This window comes from Acipenser ruthenus, chromosome 4, assembly GCF_902713425.1.
Source record: "Acipenser ruthenus chromosome 4, fAciRut3.2 maternal haplotype, whole genome shotgun sequence".
NCBI lineage: Eukaryota > Metazoa > Chordata > Actinopteri > Acipenseriformes > Acipenseridae > Acipenser > Acipenser ruthenus.
Genome location: NC_081192.1, coordinates 26,076,427 through 26,102,996, shown reverse-complemented (window position 1 = coordinate 26,102,996; position 26,570 = coordinate 26,076,427). Strand labels below are relative to the sequence as shown.

Here is a 26,570-nt window from a genome sequence, read left to right as displayed (position 1 = left end):
ATGGTGATGCAAAAGCTGTCAATTAAATCAAGATACTGTATAAGAGATTGCAAGCCACCACAACCGAAGCCAAAACGAAAATAAAATAACTCCAGCCGGAGCTATTGCAGCCTGGGGGGAGAGCTCAGAGAAGTCAGCTGATTTATGTTGCTTGATCCCTGGGCACAAGGCCACAGTGGGACATAACAAACAACAGGCTGTAGTGCACAGATATGCATAATTAGTAAAACTAATAAAGTGATTATTTTTAGTATTGCATATAATTTGTGTGAAACACAATCGATGCAAAATATTTAGCAGAAAAAGTAACAAGTACTTTTCTGAAACAGCTCTTTTGTCAGGTCAGTTCTTGAAAGGAAAAATGGCGTTGACGTCTGTGACCGCAGTGTTTGACCGCAGGGGCGGACAATGACCACGTCACGAGCAGCTTGGATATATCTTATTCAGGTTTCGGGTCTTTAGGAGGTAAATACGGTAGTGGTTACATTTCGTACTTGAAATGGAAAACACAAGTTACAGAAATGACAGGCTTGTTATTGATTTAAACACTTCTGCCTCTGTGTTTTGGGGATGGGAAATGTCTTCATACAAGGGGTGGTCGATATGACTTCAAATTGGGCACGCACTGCAGTTCAGGGGCTGTGCACGCGCATAAGGTGCCAAAAGCTTAGGTCTGTGCTCAAGTGTAAACGGGTGGCTCAAATGATAAGAGTGTTTTAATGTGATAGGCCCTAAGCCAGCTCCGGTCCGAGTTTTGCGTGTAAGCACACCTCAGATGTATGAAAGGCAGTTTTGAGCTTCAGGCTGTATTGTACCTACTATAGGTTTAATTTTACCTACTGTACCTGTTTCAAGTTCTAAATCTAAACACCACCATTGCTTTAATAATAATAAAGAATAAGGCTATAAATCAAACATACCATAGCTAATATTAGTATATTTAGTTTAGTAAAATGTGAAATAACTTAGTAAGGTTATTTCCTATTCTAAGGTTACATTCTTATGCTTTAAATGATGATTTGTAGAGTCACCAATTGATACACTTCACTAGCATAAAATACCTAATTAAGGTTAGACTGGCAACAAAATAAATTCGGAACACTGTGGTACTTATGCAAAGGTTGAGTTGTAAAACCATTTCAGTTTAATAAGCCGCCCTGACAAAGTTACTGCTAACATACCAGCTGTTTGTCTGGAACATCTCCCTGTAAAACAGGCTCACTCTCCGTTCCTGCAGGTCTCCATGTCAGCAACCTTTAAAAACAAGATAAATACAATTTAACAGCAGCAGCTACAAGACAGTATACAAGTAGAAAATAATATAACAGCCTTTAATTTGTATAGTATTTAAAAATACTTCATTACAACACAGTTGCAGGTATCGCAAAACAATATCCTTGACCTGCCCAAGTGTACCAACGTGACCAGTGGATAACAATAACATAAGCTCAGAGTACTGTATATATTCAGACTACTGCTAGTCCACCAACATATTTATATATATATAAATATTTCATATATATTATGAAAGATTTAACTGTTTTTGAAGCAGACTCCTTTGAAGCAGACCCAGAGACAAGTTTTTTTTTTTTTTTGTTTTTTTTTTAAAACACTTCCATGCACATTTTATTTACAAAAATAAAAACACATGACAAAACAAAAACAAAACCTAACTCCCACATGGAGTACTATACTATACTGTTTCACTTCCAGTTCTAACTGTATTGGACAGCTAAGCGGTTTACCGGTTGCAAAAACCTTATAACACACAATGGATTACACAGTACCTTGCTCTGACTGACAGCCTCTTCTCGCACAGACTGCCCTGAACAAACATTTTGGTCTTTTTTAAATACCTGCCTGTAGGTAACAAAATAATTACACCTGTGGCTGTGCGAACACAGCCACACCTCTACATTTCTCTGGCACGAACACAAATTAACCCTTTCCCTGCCAACCCGCAACACATTCCTTTCAGGCAGGGATGCGCGCTGCCACAAATTATATATATATATATATACACATATATTACACACACACACAATATATATTAATCTATCTATATTATTATTTATTTTTTATTTCTTAGCAGAAATAAAGAAGTATAAAAACATATACATACACATACATTACATACATACATACATACATACATACATACATACATACATACATACATACACAGTGCTACCCCGTTATACTGCGGAATCGGTTATAACACGGTAAGGTCGTGGCTCCCATTTCCCCCATAATGCAATGATGTAACTTCAAAAGTGATAACATTAACAATACCTTGATAAGGTCATTCATATTTTATTTCATACAATCACTTAAAAAAAAATGTAAACAAAGTAATAACAATGAAGGTGGTGGTAAAAATAGATGTAGTGGTAAACATGGAAGTATTTAAATCTTACGCATGGGGAATTGTCGTTTTAAAGATGTTGAGCATACAGTTGCATGTCTTGTCCCAGATTTCCAATGTGAATTTTTCTCCATTTAGAATGACAACATTCTCCAGACAGTTTGTTCCAGATCTAGCAAGCTGCTCATTGTCTGGAATTAAAAAAGCATAGATATGTAAACCTGAACAGGCACTGTATTCAATTTAACAACACAATACCACAGGAGTCGTGTTTTACCTTGCTGCACACACCAGTACAACTGGGAGAAGATGTCATCTAAGAGAACATCGTTCAGTGCCTCGAAATACTGAGTGAACACGTCACAGATGGCGTAAAGTGCATGGTTACAGGTTGTTGTCATCCACTCAGCTTTCTAAAAAAAAAAAAAAAATTAAACAGTTAAAAAAAAAAAGCATAATATTTGTAGTATTTATTACACAGTATCTTTCAGAAACTATACCATGTTTTAAATTCTGTTCTGGGGTTGGAATCTGCTGGTAACACTGTGGGCCATATTCATAAAACGCATCATTTTTTCATGTTCCAGGATATAGTTTCTAAATATTTTTGCCTGTCATCCAGAGCTATTTCAGTATTGAAACTCTGGCTATGGCACTGCCTACAGTCAGACAAGGCACTGGCAGCTTCCCATCATGGCACAGATATGTTTAAATAATATTTTGAAAATGTAAAAAAGTAAAACTATTGCCCTTTATGAAGCGTGCCGCATTAAACTGCAGTATTTTCATACGAGTCAAAAGAAAACTTTGTCAAGACATCCAATGCACAATAAATACTTCAAGCTTTTAATTCTGAGCACAGTGGGTTTAACCAGTGTTTCCTCTGCAAACAGATGAATAATACAGTGCTCCCCCTTTATAAGGCAGCCCTTTATACTGTGGAACAGGTTATAAGGCGGTACGGTCATGGCTCCCATTTGCCCCATAATGCCATTACACTAATACTAGTATTCTCGTTATAAGGCGAAACACAAACAGCATGGTCTCTTAACTATGGCTCCCGACTACAGTGTTATAAAGGGGGGAACACTGTAAAATGTTTCACACAAACCCAATGAGATTTATTATGCTGTTCACCTACCTCAGTCTGCTGCTCCGGAAGCTTCATATTGTCAAAGATCCTAAAGACAATTCTAAACAGATCTTGCCACCAGTGTTTTTCGTAGGTGTGACCGTAGGTTTTCATTATTTCAAACATTACAGTCAGTCCTCTATAAAAATGGAAATAAATCAAATGTTGAAGCTAACTGTTAAACGAGTTTGTACTGTAATTTTACAGAAATACAAGACAGACCTGTGAATGATTTATACAGACATTAGAAACAGCTATTCTTACCTGGTTCGTACATCTAGCTTGCATCTATTGATAATACAGGAGAGCTCAAACAGAATGGGAAACCACCCTCTCACCCACACTCTATCCTCAGGGGCCACATTCATATCATCACTGGTGTAATCTTTGAAGGCCTTATGGTAAAAACACAATTATACAGGTAAAGAAAAAAAAAATCAGTCTTTGTTTTTTTTTTGTTTTTTTTTACTAGCTGTCAAATTGCTTTCTACACTTTTTTAATTGCATCTGATGATAGTACTGATGTGTACCATGATAACTGTATGAATTCAACAAGAAGAAATTGATGATTTAATGGTACTGTAAGAACACTGAGGAGAACACAGCAGGGAGTCATCTCTCTATCTCACACATTCATCTTTGTCACCAATTATTTTTAAGGACTAGGGATGAAAATTGTCAGGAGAGGAGGAATATTTTGAATGTAATAAAAAAGTTATCAGACGGAAAAGGAGGGCAGTCGACAGCAGAAACCCTTTTATTCTTACTGTTCTGCAAACATGGATACAATTTGGATAACTGGGTGTTCAGATAAAGGGGACATTTTGGATAAGGCGGCAGCTTGGATAACAGGTTTAAATGAAGTTACACGAAACATATATATGAAAGGATCAGTTAAATAGGATACTGGCAAGACTGTGAAAGTCATATAACAAGAGATTCATGATAATAAATACATAGTCATCATAGTTTAATGCCAAAAGATGAAGTCATTATGATTTCTTTACCTGTGGCCGATCAGAAACATATTTTGCACAGTGGCGAATGAGACGGATAGCTTCCATACTGGTGTCTGGGAAGGATGCGTTACAGGCAAACTCTGACAGACACTTTACAGCATCCTGGAAGGAGTCTATGGCGGCTGGAAAATGCTTTTCAAATACATTTGCTGAAAATACATGGGGAAATATATTTTTGTACATTTGTATACTTTTGAAGGACAGTAATATTTTAACAGTACTGGCAATAAATTACTGAGTAAAAATATTACTCACATTCATACCTTTCTATTAAACACAGGCACAGGAAAAGCTAAAAACATATCATAACTCCTTGCCTGCATATTGTACATTGTACCTGTGAAACTGCACTGTACAGTTTGACAAATACAACCGAAAGAAACCAAAGAAAACAAAAAATCTATGCTTTTAATTTTCAAACCATATTATTCTAATCTACTGTATCTGTTAAAACAGTACAATCTATTCAAAAATAGGCCTAGTTAATTAAGAAAAATGTACACTAACACATTTGTTGAAATCTTTACAAGAGCATTGTGAAGCAAGTAATCTGACACCTGTGAACATCATTTCAAATAACATCACAACTTAGACAAAAGCTATATAAATGATATAGTAGCCACTACCATGCATAATTTACATTCCACCCAAGGCAAAGTGCCCCTAGATATAAACTAAATGAAATGTATTGATTGACATAGTCACTCAAATAGTGATGTTCAGCAAGCTTTAAGCTATTGTAAAAAATATGCAGTGACACTAAATGGTTTATTACAAAAGCTCCTAAGATTAAATACTGCTATAGAGAAAAAAAGTACTTACTGACAATATGCCCTGCAGTCTGAAATGCCAGCTCCACTATGCTCTCATCCTGATCTGAAGCAGCCAGGTGAAAGACAGAGAAGATATTCTTCCAGCCTGAACGGATATTCCCAGCCTGTGAGTTAACCATCTGGGCTATGCATCTGACAACCATGTCTCTAATTGTTGGAGACCTGGTAAATAAATAAAAAAACAAACTAACGCAAAAGCCACAAAACTGGCATTCTAATCGGAGAAATTAGATTGACAGAAAAATCTTGTAAATTTTAGAATAGCTATTAACTATGATTTATTGCCCTATTAAAAGCTTATAGGTTTTATTTATGTATTTATTTTTTTAAATCAAGTTTACCCTTGGTTCTCCAATTTCAATTAATTTAAAACGTTTTACTTATTGTACACAACAATATATATAGAACAGTTTTAAAATATTTATTAGAATTTTCACTGTTCATTCTGGTATGTCAAGCATTTACTTATGTATTGTATCGGCTGAATACAAAAATTACATTACCCAGTGCGGTCCATGTGACCGCTACAAAAACCTTACAGACCTATCTTAAGGACATATATATATATATATATATATATATATATATATATATATATATATATATATATATATATATTTATATTTATGTTGTATTGTTTATATACTGTAACATGAAGCTAACAAATTCTAAAATGATATGCATTCATGATAACCTTACCTGTTCTTTTTCATAATATGTTCAAAAGGTCTCAAAAAATCCTTCTGGAATCTGAAATTAGCAAGTTCTCCCTTTTCCAAAAATTTCATGGACAGCTGCCTCAAGGAATCTACTGCAAAGATTGCAACATCCTCATTCGGATTGCAGCCAACCTGGACAAAAAAGTGGAAAATGTTTTCACTTCTCAAACATCTAGCACGGGACAACTGTGAGCTTTTAACGTTAGAATATGCCTTCAAAATGTACACTAAGCTGGAAAACAAAAATATCATATATATATATATATATATATATATATATATATATATATATATATATATATATATATATATATATATATATATACATACACATATATATATATATATATATATATATATATATATATATATATATATATATTTTATTATAGTTATTTATAAATGATGTTACATGAACAAATATGAACATGGTCATTTTTGACACAGAATACATTAAAGCAGTGTTGGTTAGAATATTTGTCCCAATACTAAATTTGATTAACAAAAAAAGTAATCTGGTAAATAAATAAATAAATAAATAAATAAATAAATAAATAACCTTATTAAAATGATCTCCAATAACTTCCCAGATTCTCGACCACTGAAGCCGGATTCGACCCATGTTGTAATATGAGATCTCAACTATCTTTTGTAGGCTAAACATGCGCGGGTGTGTTGCAGAGGCAAGTTCATCCATAGATACAGCACACAGCCAACGTACAAAATCAACTGCAAAATAAAACATTTATTTTTTTCACCCATTCATCCTTTTTGAATACTTTACATTTTTTTTTTTTTTTTTGGTGATGCCTACCAATTGCATTGCCATCCAGTCTGGTAGATCCTGTGAATATCCTGCAAGAAAAACAAGGCATGTCAGTGGCACACACATTCCCCTTCCAAGGTTAAAAATAACACATGTGTGGAGTCAGTCCTACATTCACTTCACGTGACTTGTAACAAATGTCCATGTGTTTTTATCAAAAACAGTTCCCAAAATTTAGCCTGCAATAGCTCAACCATTTAACTTTTAGTAGCCTGAAAAAGTCTGCTACAACATTTAAGGCCACTTCAGAAAGGATCTGTTTCACTGCTGTTATTTTTAACGCACGGAACATCGAATCATATCAAAATGCCTTTGATTCCAAAATCAATTAAATCACACTTGTATCACAATTAGGGACTTGCCATGCTCGTAGGTACAATATGACATGTACATGTTTGTTAAATCATCATTTGTTGTACCTTTTATTCGAATAAAGAAACAGATCCTGAGTGCAAATGATCTTTACAGTATGTTGATGAACGCACTGAAAAAACATACCAAGTATTAGCATATTTGTGTGACAATTTCTGATGATGTAGCCTCATAGGTCAGAATAAAGCTCACTTTATTGAAGAAACCAAGATGAAATTACTATACCTGTCGACAGCCACAACTACACTTTGCGAGCTGGTCTCCCCAATAGATTCCTGAATGCTAGCTATCTGCTTGCGATCCACATTTCCTCCAACTTGTGTGTTGAAAATGTATTAAAAAATAAGGGGATAGATAAAATAAAAATTTCACATGTAAATAAAATGTAAATAAAACACATACTGTACATCGAAGAGCGTTTCACATGTTAACAACTTTCTCATGAACTTACCTAGCCCCAGGCCGACATACTCGTCTGATGTCTGTTCCTTGGTGCCAGTAATGGTTCCCTCTTTACCTCGCACTGTCCCTGAGATATAACGCGGCTTCACTCCAGTGCCTATCAACTGAGCCAACTCCAGCTGGCTGATGCACTTCAGGATCTAAACATTTCAAAACACAACACATTTGTTAACTGTAGCTGTTTTTATATATCAACAGGGTTTAAGTGTGCCGATGTTTCTATTTAAATTCACTACTTCCTTAAGCCTTTAGCCAAGATTTGAAACAGCTTAGATTTATATTGCTGCTTTCACTCCCAGGCACCCCAAGCGCTGCACACAACCTCTGCAGAAGGCCTGCAGGGCTGTGCCGCACATAGCAGGGGAGGAAGCGCTCCCCACCCCACCCCCTGGAGTAGCACATCTTGCCACTGGTGGTGTTTCAAAACTATAGAACAGTACCAATTTTATACTTTTTGGCAAATTAACATTTTTTTATTCTACTTAGAACAAATTGTTTCTTATAGGTTTTAAAAACTTTGCACAGGTAAAACTATAAGAAAGTCAAGTAGATGTTCTTTGGCTAGTGCCTTCTTTAGTGTACTGGTGGCTACTTATGCACTTTTATTGGCATAAAAGCTTGTAAATATGTTCCATCAGCTTAGAAATTCAACATGTTGGGATACTAGTAATGTGCAAGTCATTATGCCGAGTATGATGCAGGAAAAAAAAAAACTTTGTTACCTCATGCCAGGAGGTCCCCAAATAATTCCCATCTGTGTGTGCCACGGTGATGAGGGTTTTGATGGTGTCAATGTTCTTCTGTTTCATTTCCGTAATGCCAGAGCTTGCTGTCAGCAAGGTAAATCTTGCTAGAGCCTGGACATATGCATCTCTCTCAAGCTGTAAAATGAATAACCAGTTAAATAGTTAGCAGTATGCCGTGAGTTGATGTTATTCTGTAAAGATGACTTAACTTTTTATGACAGCATGTGTTTCAGTATAAAACAGAAATCTACATAAAATGTACCGTATTTTTTATTACAAAATATTGTACATTGAAAAAATAAATACTCCTTAGACAAAATGTATAGCACTGGACTTTTGAGACTGTGTTCAGACAACAGACCCTCTCAGACTAGTTCACCAGAGAACATTTCTAACAAGACCAGTCTCCGATCTATTCTATTTACACACTTTTGATTTAATCAATCTAAGGGGCCTGTTCTTGTCATTTCCACGGCAACAAAAAAAATCACCTTAAAACGAGACACTGTTTTATGACATTTTTCAGATGTTTGCAGATGGAATAGAAGTTTGCAAAATGTAATGATAAAATAACTAAAAAACAAATAAATACATACATAGTTACGACGAGATCACAAGATAAATTATATCCAGATCTCAAAACAGTTATACATCTTCAAAGAGATTTTTTTTTCTACTCAACGAGCCACCATAAAAATGCGTCTGACATTTATATAGTCTTCTCTTTGTGAAAAAGGAATATGCAGAAATATGTATTAAAAAAGGTAGGCAATTTTACCTGTTTGTACACTGTGTTTAAAAAAAAAAAAGAAAAGAAAAAGAAAAAAAGGCTGTTTAGACTTTACTTGAAGGGATCTTATGAAAACTGTTCTATCTAAAACTGATCTGAGACCTGCTCCCCAGCGCGTCTGAGCTGAACCGGTCTCAGACCCATGTGAGGGTTAGTGAAGACAGTCAGACTGGTCTGGAATTAGTTTTAGTTTGGTTTTTCAGCCTAGTCTAAACACAGCAAAAGTGAAAATTAAACAACATACAATGTAGCTGAGGTTTCAGTGATGACCCCGGAATGAACCAAGTGAAAAAGGTCAGGTTTAAATTAACTACTGTAATCTTGACCAATACAGCTCAGGAAACCACTGGTCTGAGAATGAAAAAAAAAAAACTTTTAAAATCTTGAATTCCTATAAATAGATTTTTTTTTATTATTACCTGAATAGTAAAGATGCAAGTTATCCTAATCGCACACCGTATGCCCTCAAGGCACAAAGAAGCCACTTCTGTATCGTCGCAGTCTTGCAACCCAACGCTGAACGCTGCTAAAAAGGGTGTCCACGCCAGCTGGAAGGAAAAAAGAGATTTATATAAAATTGCAGATTAGAGCACTTGTGATGTCCAATAAGCCAAAGAGACAGCTATTTGCAAAAACGATCCTTAGAATGCAACACAACTTATCTTGGTTTAAATAGAATGAATTGGCATACTGTGAAGCAGAATTGACCACACCATTACCAAAAAAAAAAAAAGTTATGAAAACTAGTCATATTTCACTGTCACTCAGTACGTGTACATGAGATCAAGTTTTCAGAAAACTAATAATTCGGAAAAACTGAATCAGAAAATTGGTTTTATGATAACGACACTTTTCTGCGTTTACATAATCCAATTAGACTTCCGATAAATTCAACTGTGTATATGGATTGGACTTTTTCGGAAAATGCAGAGCATTTGCGCATACGCAGTCGAGACTAGGATGGGAACAGACAGGGCTCAGTTGAGTCTGCAGTCAGTCTGAGGCATGAATTATCAGGTATTTTAGATTTAGCGAAGTTGCACATTCTTATGCTGTATTCAACAGATTATTCTCCTATACACCTCTCTTGTTCCAATTCCCCAGCGTGTGCAAACTGTCCACTCCGTGCAACAGCTCATCCGTTTCTTCATAAAAGCTACTGTACCTTACTGTACATTCACAATGCATTTTACCTAGCTAGAATTAATTTGCTGTGCCAACATTATAGGCAATTTCTGTGTGAACAACTATAGTTGTAATAACTATAGTTGAGTTTACTTTTGATCAAATACTATTACTTTATTTAAATGAACAACTGAAATCTGACATCCATTTATAATTATTTTATTGTTTCGGACAAATAAATACAACACAAAATAGAAAAGCATCCCTTGGACTATATATTATTATATATAATCAAAAATCATTAAGCGGTCCCCATTATGTGCCACTATAGCCTGCTTTTTTTCCCCCACCCTTACACATACACTGTTCTATAACTTACCAGATAACACTTATAAAAATGAGTTATCATAGTTTCCTTTTTCCTTGTCTTGATTTTGTTTTGTTGATCTTTTTACGATAAAAAATTTAAGTTGTTGGGCTGTAATATTTACAAAAAAGTACTACTGTCCCCAACATTTTGATCTATGGACACTGAAATAGGAATGCAACAAAACAAAACTTGTCCTCCCAGCTCCCATTGTTCAGCACGAAGTGTCGTCTCTTGTGGCTAAAATGTTTAATCATTATTGCCGATGTGTTTTGTTTCTGTGACATTAGGGCCTTACCGAGCACTATTTCTGCAATTTTGAATACTGACTTTGGATACTGTTTTTATTTATTTATTTATTTAATTATTTGTTGCTAAATTGCATTGCCTTTTATGTTTTATGCAGTTCTGTGCGTGGGTAACATTTTGATTTAATTTTGCTGTTGGGTTGTCAATGGGGAATTTTACATACTGTTACAATACATACCGGATTGAAAAGTATGTACTGTATTACAGTCCCCAGGTCCAGTCATCTCTTTTGGCAAGTGATATTTCCAGAATTATATCATTCTGAATTAAAATAATTCTTCTGTTGAAAATATAGTACTGTACCAACAAAATGCTATATTTATTTACAAAAAAAAAGAAAAATAAAAGGTAACATTCCCACTCATGGATCATTTTAATTAGCAGTTTTTAAACTGGCTAAAAACGGCAGTCGGGAGTTCAGTGTGAAGTGACAGACAAGCAAACCAAGTGCGAGGAGGAGAGCGGGAGAGGGGAAGAGGTAATGGGCTCGCCCCAGGTTCGGCTGCCGGAGCAGGGCTGAAGTGAAGCTGAAGCGTCTCGTCTCCCGGAGAAAGCTGCTCCTCTCACAGCAAAAAAATAAACACATTAGGAAAGATAAACATGTAATAGGCCTAATATTTATTTAGTTATAAAACGAATGCTGAATAAGATGTCTGTGTTATAAAGTGCCAGCGCAGCTTTTCTTCAGTTCAGACATCAAAAGGGAGAGACAGAAACGGAAGTTACACTTAGAAGTTGTTTACAGTTTGAACAACACCGGTACTGTATTTACTTTAGAAATATTGCATGAATCACTAGTATAGGGAATTGGGGGACCTGTTGTAGGAGCGTTATATCCGAGGCGCGATATAACCGAGAGCCTTATAGCGAGGGGAGCACTGTATTCCAAAAAATATCAGAATTCTTATGTTCATGTAAACGCACTGTTAAGTTGTAAAGAATGTTTTACTTTTTTTTCCCATTATTGTATTTATTTTAAAAAAATATATATATACATAATAATAATAATAATAATAATAATAATAATAATAATAATAATAATAATAATAATATTCAACTCCCAAAAGGATAATGCCTATTTATTAGTAACACTATCTGACTTTCAACCAAAGCTATGCTGGATCATTTAGGATCGTACAGTATGTAATTTGATATTTCAGGGAGAAAATATCTCTTATCTGGACAGGCTGATTTAGCCTGGACACAAGTTAAAAATAAAAACTCCAGGCTTTTTATGGTCACGGTTTTGATAACTTGGGATTGGTGTCCATAGATACTGTTGCAGAAAAATTCAGCATTTCTGTGTTAATAAAGAAAACACATACAAAATGCCACCAATATCTCTTATAAATCATTAAGCCAATCTCAGCCAATCAAAACACCAAATTTCAGAACATTCACATACATCTTATTTTGTGCTGGGACAATCATTTTTATATTAGAACAAACACTGCTTAAATGTATTCGGTGGCAAAAATATTAAAAAACATAGTGCCGTCTTGCACCTTAAACATTGGTCTGACATGTTCCAGGTGGGTTGCACTCGTGAACGGTGCCTGTACATGGCTCACAGCTTCCATGAGGGCCTTTGCTGTCTTAGCCATCTGATCCATCTCAAGATTATACAGAATCCTTCTCTGCTTCTCACTGGCCACACCTGTAACATTGAGAGCAAACGGTTCTATCAAATATAGTGTATATCAGAAATTTAGAGCAGACATTCAGGATATCCTCCTGCTTTCTGCATCATCATGAGAATATGCTTTGCTTTTTTATTTTTTGATAATCTTTGCAAAACCTACTATTTAATATACAAACATGCAGGAATAAAGCAATTCTAAAATTATGCAAAGCAACCAGAGTTAATATAGTTGGTGTTTGCCTTCAGCAGCTTAGGACAAATTTAGCATGCTAATGTGACTCGGTAACAAATGCTTACTTAAAATCTAAGTGTTTCTCATTTTGATTCTAAAGGCCTCATATTTCTCTTTCAAAAAGTTTGATTCAAGGGTACAACAAATGCTAAGTAATGCTTACTAATGCTATGTCATAAAAACACCCAATATTGGTAAATTCAGAAATACTGAAAAACTTAAAAAATCTAATGACAACCATTTTGAAAATGTTTCTCACTGAATAAACACTAAAACAAAAAACACACACACATATCACGTATACTGTTATTTTTGTACTGATGTTAAGGTTTTTGAGGACTTTAGTATCGTCCCACACCTAAGAGTGCCATACTCTACGGTAAGTATCAGATGTTACATTTCATGTGAGGAACAAGAAGTTCTTACTTACTTTGCTTATTTGATTTAATTGTTATTTCTTTTGTTTCTTTCATAGCTATCTTCTTTCCTGCAATTTCATTATATATAGCTGAAAGATACTCCTCAGGTAAATCTTTGCTGTCATTAATCCCTCTATTCATCTTAATGTATTGCTCTTTTGTCATTTTATTTTTTACCTGTGAGTTAAGACCAAAAACAAACAAACAAACAAACAAAAACAATTACACTACACAGAGAATGCATGCTTAACACTATGATTATCTGCATAATCATAGTGTTAATCAACTGATAAAGTAAACATAGCTGTGTTTTATAAAATATTATGAATATGATCATATATCTGTATTTGTTTACAGGGGGGGGGACACATTTTAATATAAAAAAATAATAATCAGCATTTCAAATACAATGAAATGCCACCAGCTTTCAATTCTATTTAAGCCAAATAATGTTTTACAGAGACAATGGACCTTTCTGACTTCTTTCTCAACTGAGATCACTCAAATGTATTTCTCTTACAACTGGATACATTGTGCTTTAGATATAAGGTAATAATAGATAATCATAATTTATTTTTAACTGTAATACTTTATATTATTGAAATGTAACATACATTAAATGGACCATACATTATTTTACATGATAACACTATGTAACACAATTTTTGTTCCTGGGTAGTAAGTGTTATTTCCTAATTGCTTATGCCTCAAAAGTATAGAAAATGGCTATTATTCCCCACAAACTTTGCTTTTGTGACCAGACAGTGATATTCTGAAATTTACCTATTTCCAATGAGAAAACGGGCGAATTTGTGTCTTCTCGTTCACATAAAGTCAGAAAAAAACAACATATGAATCCAAATTAACATGTATTTATACTAAAGTAATACAAAAATGACTACAAAAGATTTAGAAGTGAGTAGTTTTTCGAGATTTACGATTATACTGTAAATCACTTTCACGAATCAGCCCCCAAATGTAGTCTCCCATCATGTTCTCGTTATACTGTCCTTGGTAGCGGCGTTCAAAGTCCAGTATATCCTGATGGAAGCGCTCGCCTTGCTCCTCCGAGTACGCTCCCATGTTCTCCTTGAATTTATCAAGATGAGCATCAAGGATATGGACTTTGAGGGACATCCTACAGCCCATTGTGCCGTAGTTCTTCACCAGAGTCTCAACCAGCTCCACATAGTTTTCGGCCTTGTGATTGCCCAGGAAGCCCCGAACCACGGCGACAAAGCTGTTCCAAGCCGCTTTCTCATTACTAGTGAGCTTCTTGGGGAATTCATTGCACTCCAGGATTTTCTTTATCTGTGGTCCGACAAAGACACCGGCTTTGACCTTTGCCTCAGACAGCTTAGGGAAGAAGTCTTGAAGGTACTTGAAGGCTGCCGACTCCTTATCTAGAGCTCTGACAAATTGTTTCATAAGGCCCAATTTGATGTGCAGTGGTGGCATCAGCACCTTCCGGGGGTCCACCAGTGGCTCCCACTTGACGTTGTTCCTCCCCACAGAGAACGGTCTGCTGTGGCCAGTCCCGCCTGTGGTAGTGCGCCTTGGTGTCCCTGCTGTCCCAAAGGCAAAGATAGCAGGGAAACTTGGTTAAACCGCCTTGGAGACCCATCAGGAATGCCACCATTGCAGCCTCTTGATGCCATCTCAGAAAAATGCAGATATGTATCCACTTAGGCAGCTGGAACTAAACTGAACTGGTGGGCTTAAGGCCCCTGTATTTATACTACTATTTATATTACTGGAAAGTTCTAGAAAGTTTACTCAGCACTGAATCTATCTGGAATGTTCTGGAAAATAGGTAAATTTCAAAATATCGCTGTCCTGGTCACAAAAGCAAAGTTTGTGGGGAATAATAGCCATTTTCTATACTTTTTAGGCATAAGCAATTAGGAAATAACACTTACTACCCAGGAACCAAAAAAAAAAAAAAAATTGTTACACGGTGTAATTATTGTCAAACAACTGGTAAACATGTCTCACCCTTTAACTTACACCTATTTCTATTGCACTTTATTGATTTGTCGGGATCTCATTCTACTAGCTATGCAGGTTTTTTTTTTTTTTTTTTACCATGAAGGACTTCTTTAGTGCACAGTACTAGAACCACCAGACAGACAATAATGGAACAAGGCAATGTAGTCTATTTACTTACCTGTGGACTATGAAGGTCTGTTGTCAACATAATGATTGAATAGGCAAGGACGTATGCCGTGTCTGCACTGGCAAACAGAGTTTGCCTGGTTTAAAAAAGAGAGAGGCAAAATAGAGGAAGTTTAATAGCACTGCATTAATTAATGGCACCACACAACTCAATATATTTACAGTTTGTTGAAACACTAACCCTTGATTGCATTCCAAGTATCTAGCAGCAAATTTTTCCATTAGCCGGTCAATCTTTTGGGCTTCTCCTGGAAGACGAAATCCCTCTAAGAACATGCGGAGTGCACAGACAAAATCCTTTCCTTGAAAGTCCATCTGGTCCACGTAAGCATACATCACCTCTTTATTGAACCGATCATTGTCGCCAAGGAACTCGCCTACCTGAGTCTGAAACAGACACCGATATGAACAAGTCACACACTCTATTGGCACACTTTTACAAGATGCAGCATTTCATAATATAAATAGGGTTATACTGTATACTGGCCAGTTATATTAAAATATATATATATATATATATATATATATATATATATATATATATATATATATATATATATATATATATATATATATAAATATATATATATATATATATATAATAATGTTATATATATATATATATATATATATATATATATGTTACACACACACACTGCTGTGCAAAAGTCTTAGACATATTGTGTTTTCCTACTCTGATGCATTATGAGCATCAGAGTAGAAAATTTACTCAAAGCCTCCACTAGAGTTTTCTACTATTATAACAACCTTGACTTGCATAAAGAAGGAAAAATACTGAGTGAAATAGCTTGCATCACTCGATTTTCAAGGGGTGGTATCCGAAGTATAATCAACAAGTACAGAGAAACATTATCTGTAATTGACAAACTCAGGACTGGAAGACCCAAAAAACTGTCTAACAAGGATGAGCAATACTTGAAGATACAGATTGTCCATCAAATCAACTGTATGAAGGTTGCTCTTGAAATCAGGACTTAATAGGATGTGTTGCAGTAAGAGGGGAACAAGACTAAATGTCTAAAATATGCACAAGAACACAGAAATTGGACTATGGAACAATGGTCAAAGGTGCTTGGACTGTTGATGGATGGACGACACCTGTGCCTTCTTGTGCATTATTGGTGGTGGGAGGTTGATTTATGCTTTCTTTAGATTACTGTATTCCTTTGTTCACAGGTATTTCAGATGTCTCCAACTAGTTACAGATGGTTCAATATGCTGCTGCTGTGTTTTGATCTTACCCAAAAGTAAACACAGCACATTCTGTTTGTTAGAAAGAGAGGGTATTTTCAAGATGATACAATAAATAGGGCTTCTGTTTTTCAGTCTTTATTCATTTTATTTTTCGGTGCTTATTTTTAGCTATGTAAATCTTTTTTTTTCAGGGCTTTCATTTTTGATATACTGTATGGAATGAGTGTTTTTGGTTACTTTCCAAAATGCTTGAGCAGTTTTTTTTTTCTGTCAAGATATGTATAGTACTAACTTGACAGTACTTGCACACTTAAGTTGTACCTTCTTTCTTCTGCTGTGTTCCACACCAAAATCTTTATGGTCACGGGCACATTCTTCTGGGGTTTTTGTGTGTAGTCATTTTTTTTTGTACATTTCGCCACAATTTGCAATTCTGTTTTAAATCATCTGTATCTTAACTGTAATACAGCTTTAAATCCTGCTAACAACCCTCCATTCCTAATTGTAATCTTGTTTTAAATCTTGCAAGCAGTCTCCAATAGAAATGTAGGAATGTGCTGTCACTCAGTAGTTGAGAACATATCAATGATAGATACAAGGCAGGAAGGAGGGACATAACCCAGCTGAGCTTGGAAATGTATTTTATTTGTAGTAGGTTTTATTTTTTAATGGGAAAGGGGTGAAGTCAATGTGAATTGATTAACCACTTCCACTGTTTTTTCCGGTGGTTTCCGGTGTTTATTGACTATCCACCGATTTCTTTCTTTTTTTCTTTGTATCGGGGGCGTTTTATTGTTTTTTATCGGTTAAAACCGAAAATCAGAAGCCCTAACAATAAAGTAACAATATTATTACTTACAAACAAAGCACAGGACCACATTTATCAAGGTCAAGTTCAATTTGCAACTTTCTGCAAGTAAATAGTGTAGGACACCTTCGCAGAATTTACATGGTCAGGAAACTTTCTAAAAGATATTATTAATTCTCTATTCCAGTGTACACAAGGCAATACAACACATATGCTTAGGCCAAAGTCTCAATTTGAAAAGTCTATGTGGCATTCACATGGTTGGGAAACATTCCTAGGTCAGACCAAAAAAACAAACAAACAAACAAAAAAACTGTTTAGGAAACATCTTACTGAGTCTAGTCTTTCCTCCTGATGTAGGAACTGGGCGATATCTTCAGCTGTGGTGCCAAGCATGCCTTGTTCTTGGAGGTACTGGATTCCTCTCTTTGGTTTTTTATTGAATCTGCATGAAACATGTTGATATCTCTCTTTACCAACCATCTACAAAAGCATGTGTTCAGGTCTGCAGTGCTGCTTGGTCAGTATTATAGGGGCAGTGCCCCATACAGCCGCAAAACAGTACATTTAAGAAGATTGTTATCACATTGAAAATGTTACCAGTGTTTCTGGTTGTAAAGAAATGTTTTTATTTTTTTATTATTTGCATTTTGGGCTATAGCAGAGCATTGCTGATGACATTCAAAACCTCTGCTGCTGCAGACCTGTTTAGTTAATACAGCAGAGGAGTGGGAACGATTGTGGTTCCTAATGAAGAATAGGGTATAGAAGGTTATGCTTTAGAAGAATGCAGTAAATAGATCTGATGGGTTTGTATTTTTGTTTACAATTAAACATGACTGTGTGTCACTTTTTAAGGATCGATTCACATTAGTATATGCATATAGCAATAGCAAAACTTGAGCAAACTTACAGATCGATGCCTTGCTCTATTATTTCTTTTTGTTGCTTGAGCACCTCAAACTGCTCTGGGTTATCAGTCCCAGACATCTGTGTGCTGTAACTGCCTATTCCCGAGGATGCTGTGGAGTCTAAGGAATTTATGCTTCCGTATCGGTTTATGGTTTCAGGGTGTTTGGTTTCATTGGTCTCTTGCTCTGAAGGCTTTTCCTGGCCTAGATGCAAGATATCAGGAGTATTTCAATTAAAACAGAGTGCTGGCAATTAAAGTAATTCAAGAAACAGAATTAAAAGCAGTCCGTCATGCAAGCTAATTAAACAATATCACCCTTCACAGCTGGCATTAGTAGCTAGATCACAACAGCTTTGTTAAGAGTCCCAAGTGGAATGTAAGGTCGATTACACAGTGCAGAAGGTACTAAATGCTATTATGAACCAATAATTGTTTTTTCCATGGCCCTTAATAGTTTTGCTCTGCTTTGTACAAGCACTTAGAATGCATGTTACAGTGAGGTTTCCAAATTTCTAATCTTAGTGGACATCTACCAGTGAGATAATTAAAGTTTACTGAAGAAGACGTGCCAGGTTTTTTGGTGTTGTGTTCATAATAAATAAAAAATAATCTGATTTAGAAAAAAAACTCACATACTGACAACAAAACCCAATACAAAACAAACTCAAGAAGCCACAAGAAATACAACAATAAAAAAGCAACTACGATTATACAAAAAGAATTTTCAAACCCATCACCAAGTAAAATAAACCCTTAAATACTAATACCAAAGCAACCAACTTCAAACAATATTTTGACATCTGCTACTGTTACCCACCTGCTCTTCCTTTTCAAGCCAGCCAATGAAAAATATTAAGTAATGATGGAGTAGTAAGATTATTGTAATATACACCAGGGAATTTCCTAACTGTTAAGAATAACATTAAAACCTAATTTCTCACACCATACTTTACTTTAGTTAGGGGAAATAACATTTAAGATGTTCACAACATTGTTGCATGACAATATAAATGTGAGAGTACATGTGTGTGGGTATAAAATGCGTAGTTTCATGTCATCATTTATAAGATACACAAGGAAAGGCCACCTTAAAAGAGATTCTCTGTATGTTCTTCAGTAATCTCTTCTGTGAGAGGAAGGCCTACAGAAACAACCAGACTAGTGCCTGCTAATTCCAGCATTTGATCAGTAGTCAGCTGTGAGGATAATGGATTACATCCCAGTTTCCCTTTTTCTCAAGAGGGTAACCGCTAAGCACACTGATGAGGATAAGGCCAAGGCATGTTTGATTAAGATAAAGAAGCTTGCTGTCTCTGCTTCAGATAAAAGCATGTCAGAGCTGCCTCAAAAAACCCATGGGCTCAGATTATATTAGGACAGAAAAGCATGCCTCACATTGCCCCAGACTAATGCAAACAGTGGTGCCAATCAGAAACATCACCCATGAGGTGTTATGTAAATGAGTGTGGTGGTGAATAAACATGTGCAAAGGACTAAAACACAACCTTATGAAGCAGATTCAAGGCTCAGTGATTCTTAATAGGTTTAAAAATACTAAAAAAACTGTAGGATGTAGGCTGGAGAGTATCAGGAAAAGTACTTGTGCTTTATTGTATTTACTGATATATGAGCTGTTACCCTAATTTTCAAGATAGTTATTGGTAATATGTTAATATGAAAATAACAAATACACAGGAATGACAACTTAAATAAAATGAACCAAGCATACTTCTATCTACAGTAACCCCCATATGTATTTATTTATTTGAAGACACTATACAATATATGAAGATTGCATTTCATCTAAGCAAGGGGATACTGATGTGAAGACACAGACCACCCCTGTGATTCATGTATTTGCTTAAATATCCTCTAAAAAAATCATTGAATAGCATAAACAGATTACTGAGTATCACCTATTTCTTTAAATCACAGAATTTTTGATAAAACAATAACAAAACATCTTACCAAGGCTAGTTTGAGAGTTGGGGTTGACATACTGGTCTTTACTCCATTCTACCATGCATTTCAGGATTGAAACCAGGCACTCCAAGCCCTTCTTTCTGAGGCTCAGTTCCTACAGAACAAGCTCAGAATAATTTTCTTAGAATAATGAAAAGTTACAAATAATACAGTTACATATAATGTAAAGCCATAAATATCTGCGACCAAAATATCACACCCATAAAACCTATTTTGCTCCGTGAATATTTACGGCTTTACAGTATTAGTTTTTTTTGTTAACACTTTATTGGAGTATGACAACTTATAAATAAATTGCAATTACAAATTCAAACATAAAAATCTGCATTAGCAAATACTGTGTTGTATTGTAACAAGGTCAAAATGCTTCAAGGTATTTTAATACCTGAACAGGAGTCATGCCCAGCTCATGTCCTGCTCGCCCCTGGGCAATTTTTGATAGGTCATTTACTAGCCTTTCAAATATATTAGCAGCATTCAAGTCACAATCATAGTTCACATAAATATCCACCACACCCTGGGCATCTGCAAATACATGAAAAAAAACCTCAAGTTACCAAAATGTTCACTAAAAAATATATATATATATACACAGACGTGCTCAAATTTGTTGGAACCCCTCCACAAAAAACGAAGAATGCACAATTTTCTCTGAAATAACTTGAAACTGACAAAAGTAATTGGCATCCACCATTGTTTATTCCATATTTAATAGAAATCAGACTTTGCTTTTGATTTTTTATTCAACATAATATTGTAAATAATAAAACAAATGAAAATGGCATGGACAAAAATGATGGGACCGCTAACCTAATATTTTGTTGCACAACCTTTAGAGGCAATCACTGCAATCAAACGTTTTCTGTAGCTCTCAGTGAGACTTCTGCACCTGTTAACAGGTAGTTTGGCCCACTCTTCCTGAGCAAACTGCTCCAGCTGTCTCAGGTTTGATGGGTGCCTTCTCCAGACTGCAAGTTTCAGCTCTTTCCATAGATGTTCGATAGGATTCAGATCAGGACTCATAGAAGGCCACTTCAGAACAGTCCAATGTTTTGTTCTTATCCATTCTTGGGTGCTTTTAGCTGTGTGTTTTGGGTCATTATCCTGTTGGAGGACCCATGACCTGCGACTGAGACAGAGCTTTCTGACACTGGGCAGTACGTTTCGTTCCAGAATGCCTTGATAGTCTTGAGATTTAATTGTGCCCTGCACAGATTCAAGGCACCCTGTGCCAGGCGCAGCAAAGCAGCCCCAAAACATAACCAAGCCTCCTCCATGTTTCACTGTAGGTATGGTGTTCTTTTCTTTGAAAGCTTCATTTTTTGTCAGTGAACACAGAGCTGATGTGACTTGCCAAAAAGCTCCAGTTTTGACTCATCTGTCCAAAGGACATTCTCCCAGAAGGATTGTGGCTTGTCAATATGCATTTTAGCAAATTCCAGTCTGGCTTTTTTATGTTTTTCTTTCAAAAGTGGAGTCCTCCTGGGTCTTCTTCCATGGAGCCCACTTTCGCTCAAAAAGCGACGGATGGTGCGATCAGAAACTGACGTACCTTCACCTTGGAGTTCAGCTTGTATCTCTTTGGCAGTTATCCTTGGTTCTTTTTCTACCATTTGCACTATCCTTCTGTTTACTCTGGGGTCGATTTTCCTCTGCGGCCACGCCCAGGGAGGTTGGCTACAGTTCCATGGACCTTAAACTTCTTAATAATATTTGCAACTGTTGTCACAGGAACATCAAGCTGCTTGGAGATGGTCTTGTAGCCTTTACCTTTACCATGCTTGTCTATTATTTTCTTTCTGATCTCCACAGACAACGCTCTCCTTTGCTTTCTCTGGTCCATGTTCAGTGTGGTGCACACAATGATACCAAACAGCACAGTGACTACTTTTCTCCATTTAAATAGGCTGAATGACTAATTACAAGATTGGAGACATGTGTGATACTAATTAAAGAAACTAATTAGTTTGAAATATCACTATAATCCAATTATTTATTATCTTTTCTAAGGGGTACCAACAAATGTGTCCAGGCCATTTTAGAATATCTTTGTAGAATAAGCAATAATTCATCTCTTTTCACAGCTTCTTTGCTTTATTCTATGACATACCAAAGGCATGCAAGTATACATGATAAAATAGCTTTTAATTTCATCACTTTTCAGGAGGAATGAAGCATTATTTCAATGAGCTGTAAGGGTACCAACAAATTTGAGCACGTCTGTATATATATATATTTATATTACAGAAGATGTACAAACTGTAAAACACACTTGATGGAGAAATCTAACAAACTGCACCTGCACATATCCGGGTCAGGGTCTGAATAACCATCCATTTATGGTCAAAAGAGCTAGTGGATGTCTCCAGGATGTATAGGAAGATCTCTTTAAAGAACACCTGGAAGGGAAAATACAGTGTGATACTGCACTGCTTATGAGGGTTTTAATGAACACACAATGGCGCAGTATGATACAGGTCAAACAAATATCCACTGGCTGCCTGTCCTTAATAGAACGCAGGTACAGTAGCTAGTATTTGATGAACTATTAGATAGGGATTGGCTTTCTTTTTGCACGATGCAGCACAGGAATTGGTACCTACACTTTATTTATAGATAATATGGGAGATTATGATTATAATTTGTTTTAATAAAGTAACATACATTTTCTAGACAAATCCTGATACAAACAGAAATGTGTCACTAGTCCAGTAAAATGACCACAATTTACATATTTAATAATGTACACTTATATTCACTAAAATTAGACTCACTTGCCCCATTAGAGGTCTGACTTTCAATAATCAATTTAATTACTTACACAGTGACAATATTTAGATCAGAATCAAAGAATAGATGTCATGATATTATTCTTATATACAGGTGTATATATTTTAAACAAATAACTGGTACCTCAATTTGCATCTTCAGATGTGTCTTGAAGTTTGAAAGCAAAGTGAGGAAAATTGAGAGAGAAAGCTCAAAGACCTCTGGAACGGACGAAACTCCATTTTTTGATAATGCAACACACAGGTACTGTTTTATAGCATTAATAAACATCTCATTTGTCCTGAAGATGGGTCCTGCATTTTGCAGGATTGACAGAAGAAGCTGTAGAGAAAGAACCTTTGATCGTAGTTCATGAGATCTATAGGAAAGACACAATACAATCATAAATAGTTTAACACACTGCCACAAGCAATTTAAACAGCAATTACATAAGTGTGTAATCCCCAGAGATTCTGATTGCCAATTTGATCAACTACCTTAAGATGTTATTACAGTAACTTCAAAAGTCAATCAGAAAATCAGAAACATGAAGCATGCTCATGTTTCTTAAATTAAAAACAAAAAACAAATTGCAGTTTACACTAGTTCACTGGCCTTACTTGATCCAGCTTCTCCAATTATTTTCCCTTTATGTCTTTCTGCAAGTTATGAGTTTGTAGTCTACAGTTTACATTACAAAATGAAGATCCACTTGCTACTCTTTCCTCCATTTTCTACACTGTACTCTTTACATAGAAATAAGAAATAATTACCAGTGTTGCCCGAATGGGTTGAAGAAAAGGCTAACTGATAAAAACAAACAGGGGGTACAGATTACACAAATGATTCCATTCTTAGGACAGAAAACCTGATTAAGAAATGCTCATTATCTTAAGGGACATATATTATTATTATTATTATTATTATTATTATTATTATTATTATTATTATTATTATTATTATTAATTATTAAATAATAATAATAATAATAGTATTTAGTGACATTCATAAAGGAATCAATAAATCCCTCCAGGGGGGAAACACCTGAGGGATTATTTTATAGTTAAAGGTTAAGCTTTGTTCTAAAACATTAGTTGTATTAATTGATGTATTAATAGAGCCCCTTGAAATGTAACATGTAAAACGAAATAAAACGAAATGCAAATATAAAAAAATAACATGAAAAATCATTACAAAACAAACACAGTGACATTAAAATAAATACTTGCAATCATAGTTGTCAAGGCTCAGCCGTTACCATAGACACGGTCTGAAGGGAAACGGAAGCTCTGACTAGCACTTGAGCAGATGTACAATTTGAAGTGAGTCGTTTGGACGTTTGTTTCTAAAATGGCTAAATAACAATTAAACAACACTGCAAAGAATTTGAGCATGAGGGGATGTATGCAGCCGACGCTGATAAAATAATGATGTGCAGATTTTGCAACTGTCGGCTGGAATGGGAGTCGAAAGATACAGTCGTTATGCATTGCATTACTAAGCTAATTCTTTTGTTTTATTTCAAGTTATTTCATATTACCGAATTACAAATGGTACATTGAAATTTCGTTCTGTTTGATATTTTATTTTAAAACACTGAAACTCAAAATCAATTATTGTAAGTTGACATTGGTTTTATGTTGGGAAATATTTTTAAGAAAAATAAAAAACTGAAATATCTTGCTTGCATAAGTATTCAACCCCTGTGCTGTGGAAGCTCCCAGTTTACACCGATGAAAGAAATTGCCTAACGAGGACACAATTAACTTACCATTGGCCTCCACCTGTGAACCATTAAAGTTGCTGTCACATTTTCTGGATAAAAACCCCACTGTTGAAGGATTGGTCAGGCTGTGAATCTGAAGGAAAATGAAGACCAAAGAGCATTCTACAGAAGTTAGAGATAAAGTAATACAAATGCATAGATTAGGGAAAGGGTACAAAATAATATCCAAGTGTTTGGATATCCCAGTGAGCACAGTTGGATCAATAATCAGGAAGTGGAAGCTGCATCACACCACCCAGGCACTGCCAAGAAAAGGCCATCCCTCAGAACTCACCGCTCAAACAAGAAGGAGACTTGTGAGAGAAGCCAGGCCAAAAATCACTTTGAAGGAGCTACAGAGTTCAGTGGCTGGGAGTGGAGTAATGGTGCACCAGTCAACCATATCAAGAGCTCTGCATAACACTGGCCTGTATGGGAGGGTGGCAAGAAAGAAGCCGTTACTCAAAAAGTACCATCTGAAAGCACGTCTGGAGTTTGCCAGAAAGCATGAGAGTGACCCAGCTGCGATGTGGGAAAAGGTTTTGTGGTCAGATGAGACCAAGTTAGAGCTTTTTGGCCAAAACTCAAAGCGCTATGTGTGGCGCAAACCTAACACTGCCCATGCCTCAAGACACACCATCCCTACAGTGAAGTATGGTGGTGGCAGCATCATGCTGTGGGGATGCTTCTCATCAGCAGGGACTGGGCATCTTGTTAAAATTGAAGGAAGAATGGATGGAGCAAAATACAGGGAAATACTGCAAGAGAACCTGCTTCAGTCTGCTAAAAAACTGAAGCTTGGGAGGAAATTCACCTTTCAGCAGGACAATGATCCCAAGCACAAGGCCAAAGCAACATTGGAGTGGCTCAAGAACAAAAAGGTGAATGTCCTACAGTGGCTCAGTCAAAGTCCTGATCTCAATCCCACTGAGAATCTGTGGCACTATTTGAAAATTGCGGTCCACAAGCGTCGTCCAACCAACCTGAACAACCTGGAGCAAATCTGCCAAGAAGAATGGGCCAAAATCAGCCCGACACTGTGTGCAAAGCTGGTATATACTTACCCCAAAAGACTTAAAGCTGTTATTGCAGAGAAAGGTGGCTCTACCAAATATTAATGTGTGGGGGTTGAATACTTATGCAAGCAAGATATTTCAGTTTTTTTTATTTTTCTTAAAAATATTTCCCAACATAAAACCAATGTCACCTTACAATAATTGATTTTGAGTTTCAGTGTTTTAAAATAAAATATCAAACAGAACGAAATTTCAATGTACCATTTGTAATTCAGTAATATGAGAGAATTGGTCAGGGGTCTGAATACTTTTGCAAGGCACTGTATATATAATATTTTTATAGAGGGCATGGGTAGTATTTATTGTAAATAGGTAGTTGATTAAAAAGAGTGGGGGACTGTACATTACCATTACTGCCACTAATGAGAAATTATGGTAACTGAATTATTTTTCTGTGCGAGGTCTGTTTGTCAAAATGTTATTAAAAAAAAGGATAAAAGTTTAATTAAAAATATGTATGTAGTTAAAGCAGAAAAATAAATCGAAAAATTATAAAAAAAATAAAAAG

At 35.7% G+C, this 26,570-nt stretch overlaps 1 protein-coding gene across 3 annotated transcripts in view; it reads right to left on the bottom strand.

Moving 5' to 3' along the window:
* LOC117400211 (brefeldin A-inhibited guanine nucleotide-exchange protein 1) overlaps positions 1-26,570 on the bottom strand; it is an 86,890-nt gene that overhangs the window by 8,860 nt on the left and 51,460 nt on the right. For 2 of the 3 annotated variants that reach the window (XM_033999784.3, XM_033999785.3), the window contains 24 exons: positions 23,366-23,600; positions 22,752-22,851; positions 20,838-20,977; positions 20,438-20,546; positions 18,470-18,671; positions 17,890-18,001; positions 15,715-15,920; positions 15,526-15,610; positions 13,370-13,535; positions 12,571-12,722; positions 9,684-9,812; positions 8,451-8,609; positions 7,718-7,868; positions 7,492-7,582; positions 6,883-6,923; positions 6,628-6,797; positions 6,049-6,200; positions 5,339-5,511; positions 4,505-4,665; positions 3,762-3,892; positions 3,507-3,636; positions 2,643-2,778; positions 2,418-2,556; positions 1,182-1,254 (listed from right to left, as the gene is read on the bottom strand). In XM_033999784.3, coding sequence (XP_033855675.3) covers positions 1,182-1,254; positions 2,418-2,556; positions 2,643-2,778; positions 3,507-3,636; positions 3,762-3,892; positions 4,505-4,665; positions 5,339-5,511; positions 6,049-6,200; positions 6,628-6,797; positions 6,883-6,923; positions 7,492-7,582; positions 7,718-7,868; positions 8,451-8,609; positions 9,684-9,812; positions 12,571-12,722; positions 13,370-13,535; positions 15,526-15,610; positions 15,715-15,920; positions 17,890-18,001; positions 18,470-18,671; positions 20,438-20,546; positions 20,838-20,977; positions 22,752-22,851; positions 23,366-23,600 — 3,343 coding nt within the window. Of the gene's footprint in view, positions 1-1,181; positions 1,255-2,417; positions 2,557-2,642; positions 2,779-3,506; positions 3,637-3,761; positions 3,893-4,504; positions 4,666-5,338; positions 5,512-6,048; positions 6,201-6,627; positions 6,798-6,882; positions 6,924-7,491; positions 7,583-7,717; positions 7,869-8,450; positions 8,610-9,683; positions 9,813-12,570; positions 12,723-13,369; positions 13,536-15,525; positions 15,611-15,714; positions 15,921-17,889; positions 18,002-18,469; positions 18,672-20,437; positions 20,547-20,837; positions 20,978-22,751; positions 22,852-23,365; positions 23,601-23,994; positions 24,012-26,570 lie in introns of those variants that run through there. The other variant, XM_059022240.1, reaches the window with a different exon arrangement.